Below are 16914 nucleotides of genomic sequence, written 5' to 3' on the forward strand. Positions count from 1 at the left end.
GCATGGAAATGGTCTCTGTGCAGAGTGAAGGAATGTCAGGAGGAATCTCTAGGGCTGGGAAGGGCAACAGAATCCATCGTTCAGCTCCCGTGCCAGGGCCATTCCATCTGGAGTCAGGAGACTTCCACAGATTCAGTGATAGAACCCTGAAATCTGGGTTCCCATTTTCTTGAGAAATCATTATTGTCAGTAAATTAACACAGTATAGCAAAACACAAGTGTTTCTCAAATACCCCATGTCCATATGTGTGTGGCCCATTTTTATGACAAGAAAACTGAGGCAAACGGCTCAGCGTTTAATCCAGGCTGCCTTGTTTAATTTGGTAGTGACATTTTTCTTGTGTCACACTTTCGTCCTCCAAATTAAGGTGCTTGGTAACTTTGTTGATTAGATGTCCTGAAATGGTACAATCTCCTAGATAGTCAACAATATCCAATTGACAAGTATTGAGAACTTTTATTAGTAATCAATTCAACGGTGTCCACAGCTGAGATCCAGTGGCCTCCCCTCTGGTACAGGCAGAGGGAAAACATCATTTGGAGCCAAGCTTCCCTAGCTGGAAATACCAGCCCCAGGTGCTCCCATCTCTGCCCAGCCTGCAGTCTGTGATTAGGGGCCCTAATGGCCATAATGCCTCCAATGTGGTGTTTAAGCCAATAAGGCTTCAGAGAAGTTACGGTATGTTTAATAATGGCTTAATGACTCCTTGTGAGACGCAAGGCTTCTGGTTCCTGTTTGGCCTTGATTTACAGCCCAACTCTGGCTGAGGACAGCCAAGAAACCCCCTCTAAGCCTCCAACGGAAGAGGGAGGTGTTCACACCAGGCCTCTTGGATTCCTTTAAAAATTGAGAATTCAAATGAAATACAAATGACGTTTGACTCCCTACCCCTCTCGCTAATCTCCAGGGGCACTAAAACTATAAATGGTTTAACCCAGACCTAAGGAATCTTTAAACTAGGATCCGAAGGACCTCTGGCATTTCTTCCCAAATCTTAGGTACAGCAAGGGCTGTTCTATTTCAGAAAAGCTAAAACTATACCCTAATCCCAGGTTTCCTTTGGGCTGGGGAGACTCACTTCACCTCGCATCCTACCCTCACTATGTCCAAAATAGCAGGTCTGAAATAGTCCCTTTGCAGTGGGTCCCTGGACACTCTGAAAGGCATTTCATGCTGCTCAGAAGGACAATGACCCTTCTACTTTTTCCATACCTGACTCAACAGCTACCTGGGCAGACCCCCGTGATGTCCTGGGAACCTGTTGGCTCTGGCCTGCCTGGCTTTGGAACTCACCACTAATATATAGAAGGACCTCCACAGTCAGATGAAAACACTAAGTGATGGGTTCAAGGCACCACAGCAAATTAATGATAGTATCCAGGCCCAAGCTTCCCAAGCCCCCGCTTAGCTTAGAGCTGTTTCCACAGTGTCCAATCACTGATATGCCTGTGCAAAACAAGTGTCTAAGAGAGGTGTGCTTGCTTTTTTCCTCCTGCTACCAGCAAAAAAAGCCAGGAGACCTGTAGCTCAACCACTGTAGGGGGCTCTCCTCTCAGGCGGACGAGGTCAGATCAGGCCTCAGAGAGTATGTTGGAGGAGGGCGTTTACCCACACTGCCTCACCTCTCCAGGGACAAGAGCCACTACGATGGATATCAGGACTCAGGGTGCAGCTCAGAGCCAAGGACTCACCCGAACTGGTAGACAAAGGGGATCCTGCCCTCGAAAGGAAGCAGCCTTCCTCTTCCTCTCTTCCAACTGCTTGTGATATCGGCTCGGGGTGAATCAGGGGGTTCCTGGGCTCCGAGGGGTTAACCCGCGCGGGGCCGCACGTGACGTGGATAGTTCCAGCATTAAGTCAGAGGCGCGGCCCCCTCTCCTGCCCCCCACCCCCCGCGGCGCGCGCCGCTCCCGGGGGCTCCGCGCCCCCGAGCCCAGGTCCCTCCCCCTTGGCAGGCGCTCACAGGCCGCGCGGGTAGCGGGAGCCCCGGAGCCCCGGCGGCCTGTGCGCCCGGAGCCGGCATGGACCCTGAGCGCTGCGCGCCTTTCGCGGTGGGGCCGGCAGCGGGTCCCTACGCGGCCGCGGGGGACGAGCCTCCAGGCGCCCAGGGGACTCCCGACGCCGCGCCTCACCTGCACCCCGCGCCACCCCGCGGCCCGCGGCTAAGCCGCTTCCCGGCCTGCGGGCCCCTGGAACCGTACCTCCCAGAGCCCGCCAAGCCGCCCGCCAAGTACCTGCAGGACCTCGGGCCGGGCCCGGTGCTCAACGGCGGCCACTTCTACGAGGGCCCCGCGGAAGGTAACGCGCAGCCCGACCCCGTGTCGTTCCCTTCCCCCGGTTCCTCCTCGTCTCCCCGACCCCCTCTCCCGCTTTCCTGCTTCCCAACCTTGGGCCCGTCTCTCATTTCCCACGGTTCCCTCTCTTGTTCGCCACCGGCCAGGGCAGGCAAGGCCAGTGCGGTGGGGACCGCACAGTCGTGTCCCCGGCGCGGCGGCAACGGGAGGCAGGAGGTCAAAGGAGGGTTGAGTGGTCACGATCTTGGGCCCATTCCGGCCCCGAAGGCGACAGAACCTGAAAGGAGAAATCATGCTCATCTGGAGCCGGGCCTCTGCTGCCACCGACCCAGAAGTGAGGACTGGATCGAGGGCCCGGGAGCCTAACTGGGCCTCGACGCTGGGAGAGAAGAGCTCGGCTTTTGTGTCTGGCGTCCGATGAGGGCGCAGAGGCTGTGTCTCGACTTAGTGGCCAAGCTGGACTCAGCGAAGGGCTGCGGCCTGGACTTACCCAGCTCTCCAAGTCGGGCCCAGCCTCTTCAGGAAAGGGTGCCGCCGTGGCCGTTAGACGCTCCGCGGATTAGCGGTGGCTGATGCACTTCGGTGCCTGGGACCGGTGTCAAAATCGAATAATTATGCTCTTGTTCCTCAGACTAACCTGGCCTCCCCGCACGGGGATGGCCGCCCTCCTGGTAGTTGGCATCCCGGCACCGAATCGCCACCTCTGAGCCGTCGGAAGCGGCCTTGGACAGTCCTAAACCCCAAGGCGCCTCCCGCTCCGGGGACAGTGCCCTGTGTGCTAAAGCGGGTAGCCCGTGCCATTATCTGAGAACGTGCCTGAATGGCCGGGCCTGGGCAAGACTAGTTTGCCGCCCATTATACCCGCTGACCCACGGGAGCCTCGGCGCCCACGCCCACCCCTTGTATGCTGCCACATTTCGCGGCCCAGACTCAGAGCTGGATCTCTGGAGATCCGCCCATGCGGCAATCGCCTGCGCCTCACCGGCCTCCTCGGAGTGGCTGGGCAGCTAGCAGCTCCGGCCTTCGTCCGGTCAGGGTGGTGGGAGTGTGCAGGGGAGGCCTGGGAGGTGTGTTGGGGTCACCGGAGGAAATGAGCAAGTCCGCGGAGCTTCGCGTCTAATGCCCTTTGAAAGAGGCTCTCCTGATAAAAACCACAGTTGGGACTTAATGAGAAGCAGTTGGCCTGGCTCCTCTGATCCCTGCCAGACGGCGGCATCCGCGCAGCGGCCAGAGCACCGCCAGGGACAGGTACCCGCTTGGGTCGGTGTCGCACCCGGCAGCACCCACCCCACAGTCCAGCATCCCGGCCGCTGCACAGCATCCTGCACCTACAGTTCGGGGTCCTGGACAGCCAAGGGGTTGGGCGCCTGTCGAAAAGCAGCGGCAGCGAGTCTGTTCTCGCAACGAACGAAAGAAAGAAAGAAAAAAAAAAGTAAAAGAAAGTTAACAAAAGAAAAGAAAGAAAGCAACAACCCAAAGGGAGATGAGGACGTTGAACAAAACAACGAATTAGAGGTTGAAGAACAAAGGTAACAGGGGAAGTCAATCGGTGGGGCGGACAGAAGAACGGAAGGGAGTGAATGGAAAAGAGCAAACAGCAGATCGAACGAAGCGGGTAAATGAGGAAGAAAAAGAGAGAGAGAGAACAGAACAAACGAAAGAAGAGGGTACTTCCTAAAGGGATAGCGCACACCAAATAGGAACAAATGAGATAGGAAAATTAATGATTTGGGTTGTGCCGGGGACAGGCCAAACGCAAAGGAGGCGCAGCCGAGCGAGCTCGAGCCTGGGCTGGGATCCTGGCCACTGCTCCCTCTCAACTCCCTGACTGAAACTCCGCAGTTCTGGTCTTGGTTGTACGTGGATCCTTAGTAAAGGTGACCCCCAACCCCCCCCCCCCCCCCCCCCCCCCACACACACACACCAATGTCCCTATCTTTAAACTATCAGTCTCGGAGGCGCGTTGGCTAGTCTTTGCTGAGACCCAGTTGTTGCGCTCCGAGCCTGGCTCACATCTCTTCTCCTCAACCCGGCGGCGTCTGCATCCCGGCTGCCTCTGGCCGCACTTTGCAGAAAGCGCCCTGCCCTTCTCCTGACGCGGGCCTCGTTTCATCCTTTCCAGCCACCCATGCACCCTCCTCGGGTAATACCTGTGTGTGCCGGGATGGTTCCTTCCGGTTCCTCCAGGGCTGCCAGTTTGTCCCTAAGCATGGCTCTCTGACCTGGGAACGAATCCTCTGGAAACGATTCCTGTTGGAGTTCTACCCACCTGCTTCAGTTGAGATCCACAGCCCTAAGACCCGGCCGATCGGGGAGAATTTAAGTCCTTGGCTAAGAACCTCTGAGGAGAACACCACTGCCTCGCTGATGTCCCGGAGCTTGGCGCTTATTATGGTCAGATCTGAGGAAGCCCAGGCTTCAGAGACTACTATGACTCATTTAGAGACCCTAGCATGACGACAGAAAACGAGCTCACCTTAGAGCAAGGCGGCCGTAAACGCTGAAAGCCAGGAGGCTGATTCTGTGACAACAGTGGATGCCACAATCTGGACTTAGGAGCAGCCAGGATTGGTGCTGCTCACCAATCAAGTTTGAGGTGGCTTGAGACAGCATGTGGTAGGGCTGTGGTGCGCTTCTCCCTGGTCAGGGATGCACAGGTTTGAAGGCCAGGTCAGAGATAAAGAATCCTGACCCCTGTTGGTTCGGTAAAGGTCCCGGTTCTTGCACCTGGCTTTCATTCAGAGTGCTGTTGCATTCCTGCAGGTGTACAGGCTCAGGACACTCCTTACACTTTGCTTCAGGCTCCCAGTGACCAACAACCAACTTGAGTACTCTCTCTGGACCACCCACAGTGTGCTATAGTAACTGATAATAGCTCAAACCTCAAATGGACCCTCCTTAACGGAATGGAACGACCTTCCCCTAGAGAGTTTAAACTGCTAGCTTCTACTCCTGGACACCCTTCCTGGTGGCTACTCTCCATTTCTCCCATTTCTGTCTCTGCTCTCCTTAGGCTTGACTATTCAGGAAGCTGCTTGGGGATCTCTGAAAAGTGGCCCTGGCCCTGGAGTCCTCCCGCTAGATCAGGAAGGTTTTGGGGAAACAGTTATGAAGAGGGGAAGCAGTTGTCTGTCACTCGGAGAGGACTGTAGAGAGGGCAGGCATGAGAGAGGAACAGAGGCCAGCAGGCTTAGCCTCTTTTGGAGGGGAGAGCTGCTCTGCTGTGTTTTGATCTCTTGACTTTATAAGCTTATGGGCTCAAGATCAGGAAAGCAAGTGACCGGGCCCTAGATCAGAGTATTTCCTGTGAGCTGGCTCTTATGGGAACAGACACTGGGGGTAAGGAAGCAGAAGACCTCGGGGAACTCTGTGTAGTGAAGTCAGTACTTCTAAGCTCCTGCCCTGAGCTCCTCTAACCCTTTTTCTGCCTGAAGTCCACCCTTCCCTCCCTGAGAACCCAAGACCCCAAGGCTCTTCCCTGCCAGGCCATTTTGAGGGCCTGATATCTCCAGGGTGACCCATTCCAAGCTCCTGACGCCCACTGACAATTTCTTATGATTTAGGTTGAGTTCTTTGATTCCTCCTTCCTAGCCAAACGTGACGATGGGGAGCAGAATGTAAGGACTGCAGTAGATTCCTCCCTGTGCTGCCTGTGGGTCATGGAGGAGACTGTTCTACACGCTGGTGCTGCCAGAGGCCAGGCCTTGGGTGTCTGTCCTAGGTCTTCAGGACACACACGGGAAGCCTATTTCACAGCCTAGGTGGTCCTGAGGGGGTCATGGACCACTTTCCAGCTGAAAAGGGTTTAACCCAAGTTGCCCTCCAGATAGGGACTCGTCTGACTCAGTGTACCCCTCTTCACACACATTCACAGCTATGATCTTGACATTAAGTCTCCAGGAAGAAACTGTTTCTTGGTGCCAGCTAGCTAGGCCTCCTGAGGGCCAGGCCCCCATTGGAGATGGGCCTGGGGCCAAAGAAGGGGCCCTCTGAGTCAGCAGGGCGTCTTTGTGGCATCCTCTTTGTCATGGCTTCCATCCCAGCAGACCGTTGAGGGGGATCTTTATGGGGACACTGCTGGGGGTCTTTTCCAGAGGGAGAGGGTGGGGGGTGATTGTGGTGACCTATTTTTCACCATGCCAGGTCAGTCATATGGGGTTCCTGAGCGAGAGCATATCAGAGTGAGGCTGCTGGGAACTGTTCCCAGCCTGCAATGGCGCCCTCCCGCGCTGCCTGTTAATGGAGGTGATGAGGAAGCATTCAGAAACTCCTGAGGTGGGAGGGGCAGAAATTGTTGAGGGTTATGGGGGAAAGGGAGCTGTGGTACTGGCCTCTCAGAACGCCTCCAAAGCACAGCCTACCTGGCCTCCACCTTTCTTAAGCTGGAGCTTAAGTTCTTGCCCTGACATCACAACTTAGGGATGAAGGAAGGCAGGCAATTCCTATGGAATCAGCATTGTCCCAGCTTGCTCTTCATACCTCAGAGTTGGGAAAATTAATATTAATGTGAGACTTGGACTTCAAAGAATGAGGCGCAGGGAAACCAGCCAGAGGTGGTCTATGCATCTCTGTCCATGCCTGCCTGGCTCTGGTAGCAGAGGCATGAGCCCGAGGGCCTGGGAACCAAGGCCGGCACAGCCAGAACAAGGGAGCCCTCTAGAAGGGGTGGGAGATGTCAACCACCCCATCCTTAACCCCTGCCCCCACTCTTGGCCCTGCCGGGGGTGGCAGTCCCTGCTGTGGCGCCAATCCTGGCACCTCCACACCCTGTGGGAGACACCACCACAGAGCACTTCCCCGAAATGAACCCCCCTCTGGCCCCAGAAGATCTGCCCAGACCACAGAGCACATGGTTCCCTAGGGCCCCCTCCCCAGCTGGAGGCTCAGCAGCCAGGCCTCTGAATGCCAGGCTCCCAGGGAGGGTGGCTGCCAGGAGGAAGACAAGGGGAAGGAGGAGGAGGGGGAGGAGGGGGAGGAGACTAAAGCTTCAGTGCTCTTCCCCTCCCTCTATTCCACCCACAAAACCCCCTGTTAGGTTTCCATTCTCCTTTCTGTGTTTTCCATTGCAGCTGAGGAGAAGGCCTCCAAAGCCGCCAGCTTCCCCCAGCTGCCAGTGGATTGCCGAGGGGGTCCCAGAGACGGGCCCTCTAATGTACAAGGTTCCCCAGGTCCCTGCCTGGCCAGCCTGCGTGTCGTCCCTCTTTCCCCGGGACTTCCTGACTCCATGGAGTTGGCCAAGAGCAAGAGCAAGAAGCGCCGAAACCGCACGACCTTCAGCACGTTCCAGCTGGAAGAACTGGAGAAAGTCTTCCAGAAAACCCACTACCCTGATGTGTATGCCCGGGAGCAGCTGGCTTTACGCACGGACCTGACTGAGGCCCGGGTACAGGTGAGGCCATAGTGGGCACCAGACTCTCTGGCCGCCACAGCCACTCAGGCCATGGACCAGATCAAGGACGAGCTAGGAGAGGTGGGCACTAGTGTCTCAGAGAGGCAGCCTGGCCAGGTCCTCCTGGAGGCCGGCCTTTGGAGCTCACCCTTCACGCTCAGCGCTACTGTGACTACAGACTCTTCTCTATTTCTGATGAAATACATCATTGGGTCAAGGCTTGGGCATAGATTTGCGGATGGTCTCTTGGAGTCCAAATATCTGTATGGGAGTCCTCTATTATTTACGAGCTAGCCAGATGATTTGGTGTTTCTGTTGCCCACTTTTAGAAAAGGAATTACCAGTAGCAAGCCAGAGAATCTTTGAGGGTCGTCAGCTGGGCAGCATTATAGAAGAAGTGAGTGCTGAGCATACATCAGTGCTACTTCTGAGGTGGCTGGCAAGAGCGGGAAGGTCACCAAAGGATGTGTCACACTCATCGTGAGCCAACAACCAGCTTCTAGTTAGGAGGACTTGACCAGGAACCCCTCGCTACTCCAACGGGTCTTCTGTACAGAAACCAACCTTCAGGGCCCCTGTCTATGACCACCTTTTCCCATGGTGGGGAACTCAGCCAATGGGGAAGCCGGAGAGAGGGTGGGTGGATGTTGGAAGTGATGGAGAACATGGAGGCGACTAACTAGCAGGACTGGGATGGGAAGGGCCTTCATTAAGAGTCTGGCTTAAGAGGAAGACTGGTCACTTTTGGCCTTGCTTTGATCCATGGTTTAGTTAGAACAGGCTTCCCAGTGCCAGAGAAGGAGACCCTGGAAGGTGTGTTTGGGGTTCTAGAGAAAGGTGAGGTCACCGCCTGGGCAGAGGCATCTGCCTCTCCTACAGTGAGGGAAGAGAAGTGAAACTTTGTTTATCACTCCCAGGATGGGGGCCCTTCCAGAGACTTGAGAAGATGCTAAGGTGGGGGGCAGTTCTAACAGACTGTGGGGCCCCACAGGCCGCTCTACCGAAGCCGGCACCACCGATTTTCCAAAACCAGAGAGGGGCTAAAGCTGTTTCCTCTCCTCTGCTGTGTCCCCATGCTTTCCTGTCCCATCTCGGTGGCAGCTAAAACTGTCTTCTATGACTGTCCGCCAAGGTTCTCCAAGCTATGGGAACAACCCCAGATTTTATAAGCTAAGGAAGTCCAGAACAGGGAGGCTCTGGAATGTTGTGTTGGGGTGGTGTCTGAATTGCTTTTCCCTGTGGAAATGCATAGTGGGGGGGGGGGCACCTCCCTCATTCCTCTCCTAGGCCCTCTCCTTCTTCTTCCTCCTCCTTTTCTTTTTCTTTTAACTTTTTGGGGAGGGGTGTTTTTGAAACAGGGTCTCACTCTCTCTAGAACCTAGGCTGTCCCCGGAGTCATTTAACAGCCCAGGCTGGCCTCAAACTAAAGATCCTCCTGAGTGCTGTCAATAACACACGCTATAGGCATGTGCCACCAGACCTAGCTCCTCGTCCTTTTGGACCCTGGAAGAATACAAGAGTAGTCATGGGACTCCCAAACCACCAAGGGCCTGGAGAATAGGGAGGTTCTTCTCTGACAGGACCATGATACTCACCATAAACCCCACCCCATGAAGAGGACTAATTAAGAACACACATGTGTCAAATGGAGAGACAAGTCCCAAGCCCAGGCAGAGGTCCACAGTGGAGAGGCTCCAGGGGGAAGTGGGTGGTGCCAGAAAAGTAATTCCCAATAAAGAGGAGGGCAAGGAGAGAGAAGGGCATTCACGGTGGACACTCCTAACCTTGGCCAGGCCTACCCGGGCATCCCAACAACCTGGAAGCTAGGAGAATAGGGGATGCACAGCCTCTTAGTTATCAAGGTGCTGGCCTATGTGAGTAGAGGTGACCAAGGAGAAAGGAATGTATGAGGGCTAGGGATGTCCTCATCCCAAACAGGGTAGTGGAGTTTTACACACATGTACACACATACACAGCTTTTTCTATTTTTATTTCTAGATGGATCCCTAGAAAACAGTGATGGTTTGTGTGTGGTTCATTTTGGCTTTGGTTTTGGGTTCAGATTTTGGCAGGGCTACGCGTATGTTAGACTGGGTTCAAACTCAGTATGTGACTGAAGCTGGACTTGAACACCTAATCCTCTAGCCTCCACTTCCAAGTTCTGGAATTCCAGGCGTGTGTCCTTACACCCACCTTGGTTTGGTTTCAATATTACCAACATCTATTTCATAGCGGACACGACATTAAATGAAAGAAGTCAAACTATACCACCAATTCAAATGGTACATGCCATATTCATCACATGGGTGCTCAGATATGTATAAGACACAGGACCCCTCACCTGCCAGGAACTCATAAATAATCGAGAAGTAGACTCCCGAAGAGAGCATGGGCACAAAATGTGACGAGTACACTGAGAAAGGTCAGAACATTCTAGAAGAACCCAACCTGGAGGCTATGTTGAAGAGACGGATAGTCCAGGAAGGGGAAACTTACTCACTGGTGGGAAGGAACCACAGCAGGTATCTTAAAAAGAGAGGTGGGTGGGAGCTTGGGAAGCATCTAGGAAGAGCAAAGTGCTGTTGTCTGCCAGGACCTAAGACTCTGGAGAGGGTAGAGACCTAAGGAGCCTTTCTAGGAACTGGACTCTAGGTCAGGGATTCCAAGGAGCCACTGAGGGATTAAACAGGACCATGACCTGAACAGGAGTGCCTTAACTGAACAGGAATGCCTTGATTCATTGGATGCTACAAGGTGGATCAATCAGACTAATGCCCACATACTGGCACACCTAGGAGGTATCCTGAGCCCACAAGCCCCCTTCCCCTAAACACTGTGACAAGACCCAGCCAGGCTGGAGATGAAGAGAGTGACTCAGTCTGGGGAATGCTGGGGGCCCTGGGGGCCAGTAGTACTGTTCTGGAATGGGGCCTCTCCCAGGCTCCACTGGCCCTGGGAACAGTGAGGATTTCTAAGCTCCTACCACTTGGGATTTTCTAGCTTGGCTCTAGATCCCAGGAGAGGACTCAGTGATTACCCTCACCCATTAGGCTCCAGTCCTCAGGGCTGCTCTGGCATCCCTTAACCCTCCCCAATGGTCCCCAGGTCTGGTTCCAGAACCGCAGAGCCAAGTGGCGGAAGCGTGAGCGTTATGGGAAGATGCAGGAGGGGCGGAACCCTTTCACCACTGCCTATGACATCTCTGTGCTGCCCCGAACTGACAGCCATCCTCAGGTGAGACCTTTAGTCCCTCCCTTCCACGAGGCCTGTCCTGGACCTGTGGGGGTTGCCAGTGAGAACATGTGCTCTGGGGGAGGGGGAGCTGCAGCATCTGGGTGCTGTGTAATGTGGGCAAATCACTTCTTCCTCTTGAGAGCGTGGCTATTGCCTACTCTGATACATACAGAACATGGGAGAATTAAAGAAGGAAGCATAGTTCTGAGAAGCCATGGTAGGGACATCCTGGATGCCAGTATGGGGAGTAGGAGGGATGACCCTGGACCTAGTGGAGATGTCTAGAAAGCTTCTGAGGTTTCAAGGACAAGGAGAGAGCCGCCAGAGTAAGGCACGCAGCTTCTGGGGCAAGCAGCTCATAGCCCTCCTTTTTCCTTCTCTTTTCAGCTGCAGAACTCCCTGTGGCCCAGTCCAGGGTCTGGGAGCCCAGGGGGGCCCTGCCTCATGTCTCCAGAGGGCATCCCTTCCCCGTGCATGTCTCCATACTCCCATTCCCATGGAAATGTGGCTGGCTTCATGGGAGTGCCGGCCTCCCCAGCAGCCCACCCTGGCATCTATTCCATCCATGGCTTTCCTCCTGCCCTGGGAGGGCACAGCTTTGAGCCTTCTCCGGATGGTGACTACAAGTCTCCAAGCCTCGTCTCGCTCAGGGTGAAGCCCAAAGAGCCCCCCAGCCTGCTGAACTGGACCACGTGATGGGTTACCTGGACACAGACTGAGCTGCCCGCTCCTCTTCCTGCTCTCGCCTGCTCCTCACCCATCTCTACCTGGACACCAGACAGCAAACCCTTTTGCCTCCGTATCCCGGGTGGTTCCAGAAGCTTGGGAGAGGAGCTGGGACCCTCAGCCTCCTTCAGGGAGCAGGCTAGAGGATCTTATCTCTTAAGATAAGGTAGGGCTGCCTAGGAGAAAGAGACTTCAAAGCAGGCAGAACGACTCTTAGTTATAAACTGGGTCCCCTCGTTCAAATTGGGCTAGAGAAAAGGTGACAGACGATGCCCTGTTTCCTCAAGACGGTTTCTAACTCCTGGGAGGAGGATGCTAATGGAACGGGGAGGGGCTCTCTGTGGCACTTAGGGCTGGCCTCGCTTCTGCCTTTCTAACACCAGGGGGCGTTCGCTCAGCGCCTGGAGCTGACAGTACCCAGAAGGCCAGGGTCAGCTTAATAAAAGGTGGGGGTCTCCTCTGCTCCAAGCATCCCTCACTCCTTTCTGCCCTGTGCCCAGTCTACCAAGATACTGTGGAGTCATTTTCTCCAAGTGGGGGAAGAAATTTCACCAAACATTAAATTTCATGGGATCAGGGCCAGGGCTATGCCATAGAAACCATATTGGATGTTGATCAAAATAAAACAGATTTTTTTCCAATCTCTGAGCCCCTGAGACCCGGATCCCTATTTTTGTAAAGATGCTTTTGTTTCACGTAGTAATAAACACAGTGGTGTTTTTCATTCTAGGTGGCTGTCTATCCCCAGCGTGTGGTCCTTAGTTGCTTTAGGGTTAACCTGTATCTATGATCTAGGCTGGGCCAAGCTCTCCTGTGGGACAGCAAGAATCCAGGGGCCTCTAATAAAAGGTGCAGGGTCAGTGGCAGAACCCTCAAGGTCAATGTATACCATGCCTGCAGAAGCTAGGTGGCTTTGGCAGGACCTGTGAGGCTCTAATGTGACAGGGCTTTATTTGGCAGGGAAATTTGGGGGTAGGAACAGGAGTAAGAAAGTTGAGGAAAGCTTGTGGTTGAACTGACCACAGAGAGAATGGAAGGACAGGGATCTTATGGAGGTTTTGAGTGCCTGTGGGCCGGGACCCCAAGTGCTGGGGGTGGGGCAGCTGTCTTCTCCCAGATGCCCCAGAGAGCATGTCTGAGCTGTGGGGCAGAGACAAAAGCCAGAACTCTTTCTTGTGGTTTTAGAGTATTACCCATTCTATCCCTCATCCCCTGCCTTATCTCTGGAGCCTGGAAGGCAGGAAAAAAGCAGGCCTGGCCCTCCCACCCTCCCAGTAAACACAACCACATTGCTCAGAAGAATTCCACTCAGCTCAGCTCAGCCATCCCCCACCCCATGCCTCATCTTTTAGGCACAGAAAAAGCCAAGCACGCAAAGACACATCAATGCTGTGCTTATTTCCAGGGAGGGAACAAGTCTTCCATCAGATTGAATTTCCTAGCCAAGACAGTTACCATGAGGTGGCCATGTATCCCCATAGAAGTGAGTATCTTCCTTCTCTCTTCCTTTTCCAGAGAAAGCTTCTGGTAACTTCCTTCTTCCAACACTGGCCGAGAGAGAGGGCTATCCAGAGCTACCGTAACTCATGGATGGGCCTCCTAGACTTTTACCTACCGGTCAGTAAGGGGATCGGGGCTCAAGTCCCCATTTCTGATTCCAGGGTACATACCACTTCACTAGAAATGTCAGGGATGGTCAGTGACATTTTGGCCCTTAGGCCCTACAAAAACCAGAGAGCTGTTTTTGTTATGTTAGCTAGTTCTCTTGCTGAGACAAAAATCCCAAAGCAAGTTAAGGAAGGAAGGACTTATTCTGGCTCACGGCACAGGTTTGTTGTTTTGTTTCAGAGACAGGTCTCTCTGTGTAGCCTTGGCTGTCTCAGAACTCGCTCTGTAGACCAGTCTGGCCTCAAACCCAGAGATCTGCCTGCCTCTGCTGGAATTAAACGTGTGTACCACCACCACCCGGCTATGGCACAGTTCACACTCTGCTGGGAGGAAGCATGGCAGTGGGAGTGTGTGTTCACAGTCAGGAAGCACAGAGGGGTGCTGCTGCTCAGCTCGCTTTCCTTATTGCAGTCTGGGACCACAGCCTGTGGGATGGTACTGACCAGAGATGCAGAAAGATGTTGAAGTCCTACCCCATGCTGGGCACTGTGCTGTGCCAGAGACAGCACATGGTCAAGAAACACACACTTCTTTTCTCCTCGTTTAGAAAGTTTAGAAAGAAAGATGGAAGGAGAGAAGTAGACTCTCTGAAGCTCAAGCAAAGGAAGCTGAAATACGGACTACGGGACCAGACAGAAGAAAATAACATTTCAAGTCAGCAAGAGTGGTAGACTCTAGGGGCCACGGGCAATACTTGGAGGGACTGTGGGGAGGGCACAGGGAGGCCGGATGCTGGCTACTGGCTCCCATCCAGGTGCATCTGCCCACAGCTCATATTTTTCTGTCCAGTGACAACTAAATGAAGAGAAAGCTAACTTTACAACCGCCCACTTCACACATAATGAATACGAATGGGCACCCCGGAGCCTGTCTCATGGGATTATCTGTGAGCTGACAGGTCCTCCCACTGACTGGGTCATCCCAGCCAGCCTGTCCCCTGGCTGGGGCACAGACAGCCCCTCACCTGCTTCCCATTAGCCATACACCCCTCCTCCTCCATGCCTTTAAGACACAGCCCCCAGGCCTCCAGATACTCTGCCTCCAAGCTCACTCTAGAGGTGATCCGAGACTCCCAGCTAGAGTCTACGGTTTACCAAGGTCAGGCTGGGTTTCTGCTCACTCCTGGGTGGGGAAAAGGAAGTGGTTCTACCTGGAATCCCAGCTTCAAGAGAGTTCTTGTACCGTCTTTGCTGAGGCTCTCCTAGGTCCCACTGAGAGCCAAGCACAGATTCAAGCTTATGCCAGTTGTGGCGATGCACACCAGGAGGCTATCCAAAGAAACGAAGGTAGGAGGGTCACAAATTCCATCTTTAAATCTTGGTTGTGGTGAGTGCATTAACTCCACAGAAGAACTGCAGGGCCCTAGCCAAGATGACACATTAGTCCAGGCCCAAGGTCATGGGTGGAGCAAATACCACTACATCCAGACTTCTACCTCAGTCAGCAGTAGAGACTGTTTCCCATCAGAGGTATTTAGTTGTCCTTCCCCACCTTCCTCAGCCATGGACACATCAATCTGAATTACCAACCCAAAGTGCAGACTCTGCAGCCCCAGACAGGAACAGAACCCAGCCTAGACAGGACCTGAGTAGACATTTTCCTGACCCAGCTGAGGAAGCATATAACTTACCCTTACCCCAGCCTCCTTGGCTCCCTTCCCACTTCATTACTGTAGGGTCCCCGAGCCCAGTCTCTTGTCCAGGAGGAAGGCATGGACCCGGACTCTCGAGCCCATGGTGGGACCTTTGGATGGAAGGGTAGACTGGTACCCTCTTCACCTGGACCTTCAAGAACCCTAGCACAGCACTGGCCCAGAGCAGAAGATGGAAGGAGGTTTTGTCCTTAAAGGGCTTGTTTTCTAGGAGATACAGGAAGAATATGCAAATCCACAGGTCAGAATTAGAAGGGTATCAGCAATGTTAATGGTTACCTATTTATAGTTGTCCCTTGTCAGCCAGGTATATGGAACTCCATTACCTGTTACCCTATTCAGTCTTTACAACAGCTGCTATCACTAAGGCAAACATTACAGATAATGAGGCTTGGAGCCCCATTAGCTCAAGGATATTCGGTGAGTAAAGGTCAAGGCTTGGATTAAAGACAGGGTAGGTGGGTGTGGCAGCACCCACTTTTCATCCAGTACTTTGGAAGCAGAGTCAAACTATGAAGTTAGTTCCAGGCCACCAGGACTACATGGTGAGATCCTCCACACAGTGAGACCCTTATCTCAGAAGGGGAAAAAAGTCAGGGCTGTCTGACTCCCAAGGGAGTGAACCCCTTTTGAGAGCAGCAGTCTAAGGCTAACTGTGCCCAGTGCCAAATGATGATAGCCGCTACTGTGCCATTAAGTTATCAGTTCATTACAGAGCAGACAGGAAGAGAGCCTCCAGAGAGATAAACCCAACAAGTACAGCCGGGTCGCTAGCATAGGAGCCCTCTGAGACCAGGAGAGAAATAAATTGAGGCTCGAGGCTGGACCAAATGGCACAGACCTGTAATTCCAATTATTTGGAAGGCTGAGGCAGGAGGATTACAAGATCAAAGCCTGCCTGGGTTACAAGTCAGTTCAAGGCCGGACTGTGTACTGTGTACACTTATCGAGACCTTACCTCAAAATAAAAAGTAGAGAGTGCTGCGGATGTATCTCAATGGCAGAGTGCTTACCTAGTGTGTATAAGGCCCTGGATTCAACACCTAATGTGTCAAACCAAACCAAACCAAAACACAGCAGTAACCCAAGTCACTGTGAGGGAACATCAGGGTTAGCCAATAGCTAAAACAAGGCTAAGCCTGGGTGGCCCAACTAAGGCCTAAAGCAAGGGACGTTTGCCATGAATCTTCTGTGCTAGGGGCCCAAGTCAGAGCCACTACCAAGTAAGTATGGTAAACAAATGAACAACTGAGCAGTGGCAGCCAGTGCCAAGGGATGGCAATGATTAAGAGGGTGGGGGCGGGGAGGACATGCATACTGCAGAGACTGTGTTTGAGTCCTGGCTCTCTCCCTTACGTTCGGATGCCCTTGGGCAAGTTCTTCACCCGCTCTGTGCCAGTTTGCACATCTTCAGAGCTGGGCTTCCGGCAGCATTTACCTTTCATGGTGCATTAGCTACTTTTCTTGTTGCTATGGCAACAACATTTCTGGCAAAGGCGACTTCAAGAAGGGTTTATTTTGGCTCATAGTTTTAGGGGACACAGGTATCGTGGAGGAGGCATGGTGAAAGGATTGTAGGTGGCTGGTCACACGCTGTCTGTTCACAGTCAGGAAAACAGAGGGACGATGTGGTGCTCAGTCCACTTTCCCCCCCTCTTCTTTATTCGGACTATGTGATGGTGGCACCCACATCCAGGATAAGGCTTCCCTCCTCAGCTAAACCTCTCTAGAAATGTCCCATAGACACACCCTCAAGTGCATTTCTTAGGTGATTTTAAACCCAGCCAAGTTGACAGAGAGGAGCAACCATCAACAGGACTATTATGACAGATGTTCTGTGAATCACGAGACACTTCACAGTGCATCTGGTCCCCGTTTAGCCTGCAGTAAGTGAATCTTTGAAATGATACAAGCCTTGGGGTAATCCATCCCTTGGTACAGTAAGGAACAC

The 16914-nt window shown here is 53.4% G+C and overlaps 1 protein-coding gene across 1 annotated transcript; it reads left to right on the forward strand.

Annotated features, from left to right (window-relative positions):
* Window positions 1-2002: 2002 nt before the first annotated feature.
* On the forward strand, window positions 2003-12327 carry Alx3 (ALX homeobox 3). Its single transcript, XM_052730998.1, has 4 exons — window positions 2003-2299; window positions 7365-7684; window positions 10790-10918; window positions 11306-12327. Exons 1-4 carry the CDS (start codon window positions 2023-2025, stop codon window positions 11612-11614), a joined length of 1035 nt encoding a protein of 344 aa, XP_052586958.1. The 5' UTR covers window positions 2003-2022; the 3' UTR covers window positions 11615-12327.
* Window positions 12328-16914: the final 4587 nt, after the last annotated feature.

The sequence above is a fragment of the Peromyscus californicus genome, unplaced genomic scaffold (genome assembly GCF_007827085.1).
Source record: "Peromyscus californicus insignis strain IS unplaced genomic scaffold, ASM782708v3 Scaffold_9__1_contigs__length_137607984, whole genome shotgun sequence".
Taxonomy (NCBI): domain Eukaryota; kingdom Metazoa; phylum Chordata; class Mammalia; order Rodentia; family Cricetidae; genus Peromyscus; species Peromyscus californicus.